The following is a 6,266-nucleotide window of genomic DNA, read 5'->3' on the forward strand; positions in this document are numbered from 1 at the left end:
TGTTAATTTTAAATTCCCAATTGATTTTCATATTTCATTAATTAAAAATTGAAAAGACTAATAAATTACTAAGAAATCCATAACTATTTATACCATACCGATAAAGAATTAAAATCTAAATATGCATTTAAAATTAATTGAAACTTTAAATTTTCAAGTTTGATGTAAGAATTCTAAAATTTTAGATTGTTTCATAAATTCCAGTCTCTTAGTAATAATATAACGTTTGAACTGACGAAGATTTTTGTTCAAACTTTTAGCAAAAGGGAATTCAATAGCTTTCTCTTGAAGGCTGTCTAAGAACTTAATAGTATAATTGAAGATTTTTAGATATCCGTACTTGAAATTTACTATGTACATGACATTAATGATGATTATCATAAATATTTTATTTTATAGATAATATATTTCTTACAAAATATTTGAGTGTGGCTGTTATAGAGAGGTAATTTTACAAAAAGTGTATTGCTATAATGAATATCATTGCTGTTATTGTTAAATCTCTGTAATATCATCACATAATCATTACAATTGTAATGGAAGAGCTCAAATTATACGAAGAACAGTTGAGAGAAAAAGAAGAAGTATTGAGCAAGTTAGTGAAATGAGAAAATATCTTCCATTAATCATTCAACTACAAAGAGTGTATCTATATATATAAGTTTAACCACCTATACTGATCTATACAGTTGTACATTAGCTGGCCCACTAACTTAATCATCATAACTAACTTCAAATCCTAACTAACTAATAACTAACTAAATGCACCAGCTCAGCAGCTCAGCTTCAAGGAACTGCAGTGCACTCGAGCAGTTCCTCTACACCCCCCCTCAAGCTAGGGGTAATGAAGATGTTCATCAGCCCTAGCTTGGATAATAGATAGCCATGCTGAACATGTGTGAGGGTCTTGGTGAGTATATCAGTCTGTTGTTCAGATGAGGCCAAATATACTAGCTGAACCAACTTCAATTGAACCTTCTCGCGGATGGAACGACAGTCGATGTCGATGTGTTTGGTACGTTCGTGGAAGACAGGGTTAACAACTATTTGGATGGCTGACTTACTGTCACAATGGATGGATACAGGCAACTGGACATCAACCCCAAGGGATTTGAACAAATTAATCAACCAAACAAGCTCAGCAACAGTGGCAGCCAGGCTTCGATACTCAGCTTTTGCTGAGCTTTTGGAAATGGTAGCCTGCTTTTTGGATTTCCAGGAAATGAGTGAAGAACCAAATTTGACAAAGTATCTAGTGATGGATTTGCGAGTGTTGGGGCAAGATGCCCAATCAGCATCACAAAAGGCCTCCAAACTATTGCAATCAGCAACCTTCATAAGAACCCCTAAACCAGGAGAGTTCTTTACATATTGCACAACTCTGAGTGCAGCATTCATATGAGAGCACTTGGGAGAGTGCATAAATTGGCTTAGGCATTGAACAGCAAATGCTATATCAGGACTGGCGTTGGTCAGGTATAGCAGTCTATCAATTAACCTCTGATAAGTACCAGGATCTGGTAAGGGTATGTCATCATGAGGACCAAAATAGGAGTCAAATTCAGCAGTGGTCAATTTGTGGTTCAACTCCATTGGTGCTTTCATGGGCTTAGCACCAGCAAGGCCAAGATCAGAAATGAGCTCAAGAGCATATTTCCTCTGATGCATGAGGATCCCTTCTGAACTCCTAGCAAACTCTATGCCCAAAAAATAATTTAACACACCTATATCCTTGATCTTGAAAGAATATTAAAGAGCAGTTTTAGTAGCAAGGATCAGGATATCATCATCACATGTGATAAGTAGGTCATCAACATAAACCAAGACCAAATCATGTTTAATGAATAAGGAATAATCCAGATGACTTTGCTCAAAACCATAGGAAATGAGTGCAGTGGTGAGCTTGATGTTCCACTGCCTAGAAGCCTGCTTAAGGCCATACAATGACTTGAGCAGTCTACAAACTTGGGATGAACCAGAGGTGGATTTGAACCCTTGAGGCAAATCCATGTACACCTCTTTATGGAGATCTCCTTGTAAAAAAACATTGAATACATCCATTTGTTGGATGGACCAGTTCATGGCTGCAGCAACAGAAATAACAGCCCTGACAGTGACCATCTTCACCACTGGGGAAAATGTCTCCTGATAATCCAGACCCTCCTTTTGATTGTAACCTTTTTCCACCAACATTGCTTTGAACCTTTCAACCTCTCCTGAAGCTTTGTACTTAATTTTATATACCCATTTGCACTCAATAGCCTTCTTGCCAGGAGGAAGTGAAACCACAGACCAAGTGTGATTATCCTCTAAGGCCTTGATCTCTAGCTGCATTGCCTCAACCCATCTAGGGTCCTTGATGGCACTGGAATAAGAGTGTGGTTCAGTCTCTGCAGAAAAGTGAGCAATATAACTTTAATATTGAGACAACAATCATTTGTAACTCAGGACATCTGACAAGGGATAGGAACAAGCACTGACACTAGGTCCATTTTTCTGCTTGCTATTAGACAAGGTGACATAGTCCTTCAACCAAATGGGAGGTTTAGTTGCCCTAACAGTCCTGGATGCACCTTGCTCATGAGCAGTTGGCACAATCTCATAGTGATTGGCATACTCATCTTGGTCTGCAATATCCATCATAGGAGGAACAACCTCCTCATTGAACTCTGCATGATGGTCTAACTCAGGAGGAATTGGCATCTTCTGAGTGATTGGGACAAGAACAGTATCCTCAACTGCAGGTGAGATGTGTGGTGATGATGCAAGATCGGTCACAGGTGAAGTATGAGTAATGTGCACGAGGGGAAAAGAAGTGAGAGAACCACCAATACCATCATCACTAATGCTATTCTGAGGATTTTTGAAAGGAAAGATAAGTTCATGAAATACAACATCTCTACTAATGAAACAAATCTTATTGACAAGATCAAAAATCCTATAGCCTTTCTGATGCAAACCATAGCCAAGTAAAACTGCCTTGACTGCCCTAGGACTAAACTTGTCATCTTTGGGTAACTTAGTGGCATAGCAAAGGCAACCAATGACCCTCATATGCTGTAAGGATAGTGTCCTGTTGTAAAGCATTTCAAATGGAGATTTGAACTCCAAACTAGATAAAGGAATTTTGTTAAGAACATACGTTGCACTTTCAATGCAACAACCCCAGAATTTATCAGGTAGGCATACTTGGAATTTAATAGCCCTGGCAGTTTCCAAAATATGCCTATGTCTTCTCTCTACCACCTCATTTTGTTGTGGGGTGTAGGGACAAGAACTTTGATAGATTATGCCATGCATTTTAAAAAGTTCACCACATGACTGTTTAAAGAACTCAGATCCATTATCTGATCTAAACATTTTGACCTGTTTGCCAAACTGGTTTGAGACCATTGCAAGGAAAGATTTTAACAATTCAGCTACATCTGATTTCACCCTCAATAGAAAAGTCCAAGTCCATCAAAAAAAATCGTCAACTAGAGTCAAGAAGTATTTCATTCCATTATAAGTGGTGGTTTTGTAAGGACCCCATACATCCATGTGAATCAAGTGAAAAGATTCAGTCATCCTACTATTGCTATGGGGAAATGGAATTCTAGTCTGCCTAGCTAAAGGGAATACATCACAAGTATCTAATGAAACTTCTCTTTATTTTGAAAAACAGACAATCTCCTTAAGACTCCCATGGGGACATGTGCCAACCTTAGATGCCACAAGGTAGGATCAACAGTTCTTGTTGCTGATCTTGTTGCTGCAAATGAGCTGTCCATCCGGACCTTGGTTTTATTCACTTGTGATAGCAGAATGTATAATCCTTCTTGCTCTTTACCAATCTCCTTCACTCTCCCAGTGAAGAGATCCTGAAGATATAAAAACCAGGAAAAAAATTCACATTGCAGTTCAGTTCTTTTGTCAGTTTCGCCACAGACAAAAGGTTGAATTTAAAGGCTGGAACACATAATACACTCCTGATCACATCACCTCCAGACAAAGGACAATCTCCAGTATAAGTCACTCTTGTAGTATCTCCAGTTGGCAGTTGTACATTGCCATTGTTTCCTACTTTTGTATCATCTAACATTAGTTTGTCATTATGAATCATGTGGTTTGTTGCATTACCACCTGCAACATTTGGTCCTGAGTTTCCACCTGCATTTGTGTTATCATTGGTGTTGTTCACTCCTGCTTTGTTGAGTAAGGTCAAGATCTGATTGAACTGATCTCTGGTAAAGAGGTTTCCTGGTGCATTCATGTGCATATTATTCATGCTACTCCCTTCACCTTGAGCCATGTATGCATGTGAACCATTGCTCTCTCCATGAGTCATGTATTTACCTATTGGCCTTAAGTTGCTACTACCATTATGAGTCAAATGTTCTCCAGTTGCACAGCTGTTTTCCCCTTGAACCATGTATCCACTTGAAGTGCTAGTTGTTGTACCATTTTTCCTCTTGGATTTAAAATCTGCTGGATAGCCAATTAATTTGTAACAAGTCTCTTTCACATGGCCCTTCTGACCACAGAATTCACATTTCATCAGCTTGTAACAACCATCTCTAGTGTGTCCTCTCATGTGGCAAAAGTTACACACAAGATTGAAGTTCCTTCTAGGCCTTTGAACTGTTGCTCTAGCAGTAAACAGTGTTGTAGGCTCAATGTGTTCTATAGCTGCATAACTGCTCCCAGTCATCATCTTTTGACTTTCATCCTGAACTAGCATTGCATAAATCTGATTGACGCTAGGCAATTGAGTTTTTAACAGAATTTGGCTACGAGCCTGACTGTATCCTTCATTAAGTCCCATAAAAAATTGCAATATCCTTTGGTATTGTAGATTCTCTACTGACTTTGCTGATTTTTCACAATCACAAGGTCTAGGTGGAATGATTGAATCATACTCATTCTACAAATCCTTCAGTCGAGTATAGTAAACTGAGATTGAGGAAGTACCTTGTGTGAGTGTGAAAATTTCTTTGTGTAACTGATAGATTCTGGAACCATTTACCCTATCAAACCTCTCTTTTAACTCCTGCCAAACTATGTGTGCATCTGAACAGAAAAGGATACCAGTTAACAATTCCCTCGCAACATTCCCCATGATCTATGACACAATTATCGCATTGCATCGATCCCACTGGTTTTGGTGAGCTGGTACATAACTATTAGTCTTTACAGAACCATCGATGAATCCAATTTTATTCCTCCCTAGCAAAGCTAGATTCATTGCACGACACTACAATCCATAGTTTTCCATCCCTATCAGTTGAATTCCTACTGATAAGGAACCAGGACCATCAGATGCATACATGTACAATGGATGATTGTGATCCAAAGTAGTATCAACAGTACGTTGCTGATTTTGCCTTTGCTCATTTCTTTCATCACCTTGTTGAGTTCGTCCTTGTGCATTAATGTCTTCAACCGTCATTGTTGTTATTCAAGGATATACTTGATCAAAAACAGAGAAAAAATTGACTCGATTAACAGAAAGTGAAAAAATTGACCTCGATTTCTCAATTTCTTCTAGATTGTTGAAGAAATTCCCAAATCTGATTGGTTAATGCTCTGATACCATGTTAAATCTCTGTAATATCATCACATAATCATTGCAATTGTAATGGAAGAGCTCAAATTATACGAAGAACAGTTGAAAGAAAAAGAAGAAGTATTGAGCAAGTTAGTGAAATGAGAAAATATCTTCCATTGATCATTCAACTACAAAGAGTGTATCTATATATACAAGTTTAACCACTTATACTGATATATACAGCTGTACATTAGCTGGCCCACTAACTTAATCATCATAACTAACTTCAAATCCTAACTAACTAATAACTAACTAAATGCACCAGCTCAGCAGCTCAGCTTTAAGGAACTGCAGTACACTCGAGCAGTTCCTCTACAGTTATAGGCAGAATGTTGTTATAGAGAAGTAAAATATAACATAAAAAATCGGTTCCGGAGAAAAGCAAGCCGTTATAGTGAAATGCTGTTATAACGAATGACAATTATAGACAGATTTGACTGTAGATGGAATTAGCTATTCAAAGTTTTAGAAACTGAAATATTAATGCAATAGATACATATATTAATCTCGGACATAAATGTAATGTTTTGTTTGAATAATTGAATATGTGGGGCATGTAAATAATGTCCTTCCCTTATGTAGAGGTGTAGCTGTTTTTAAATTTATGGGTTTTGAACCCGGGGCGGAGCTAGAAGCCAACGTGTAGGTTCGATCGAACTCAGTAATTTAGTTCAAATTC

At 37.8% G+C, this 6,266-nt stretch overlaps 1 protein-coding gene across 1 annotated transcript; it reads right to left on the reverse strand.

Moving 5' to 3' along the window:
* Positions 1–2,433: 2,433 nt before the first annotated feature.
* Positions 2,434–5,098, reverse strand: LOC132609397 (uncharacterized). The gene is made up of 4 exons (XM_060323372.1): positions 5,006–5,098; positions 3,965–4,903; positions 3,703–3,860; positions 2,434–3,436 (listed from the first exon to the last, which is right to left on the reverse strand). The coding sequence occupies exons 1-4, from the start codon at positions 5,096–5,098 to the stop codon at positions 2,434–2,436; spliced, it is 2,193 nt and encodes a 730-aa protein (XP_060179355.1).
* Positions 5,099–6,266: the final 1,168 nt, after the last annotated feature.

Source organism: Lycium barbarum, chromosome 1 (genome assembly GCF_019175385.1).
Source record: "Lycium barbarum isolate Lr01 chromosome 1, ASM1917538v2, whole genome shotgun sequence".
Classification (NCBI taxonomy): domain Eukaryota; kingdom Viridiplantae; phylum Streptophyta; class Magnoliopsida; order Solanales; family Solanaceae; genus Lycium; species Lycium barbarum.

Excerpts from the sequence above, each read along its gene's own strand:
- LOC132609397 (XM_060323372.1), bottom strand. The coding sequence starts at position 5,098 with ATGGGGAATGTTGCGAGGGAATTGTTAACTGGTATCCTTTTCTGTTCA. Across the intron at positions 4,904-5,005 it reads TAAAAGAGAGGTTTGATAGG|AATGAGTATGATTCAATCAT; the intron begins GTAAATGGTTCC and ends AAGGATTTGTAG. Across the intron at positions 3,861-3,964 it reads GAGGTGATGTGATCAGGAGT|GATCTCTTCACTGGGAGAGT; the intron begins GTATTATGTGTT and ends TTATATCTTCAG.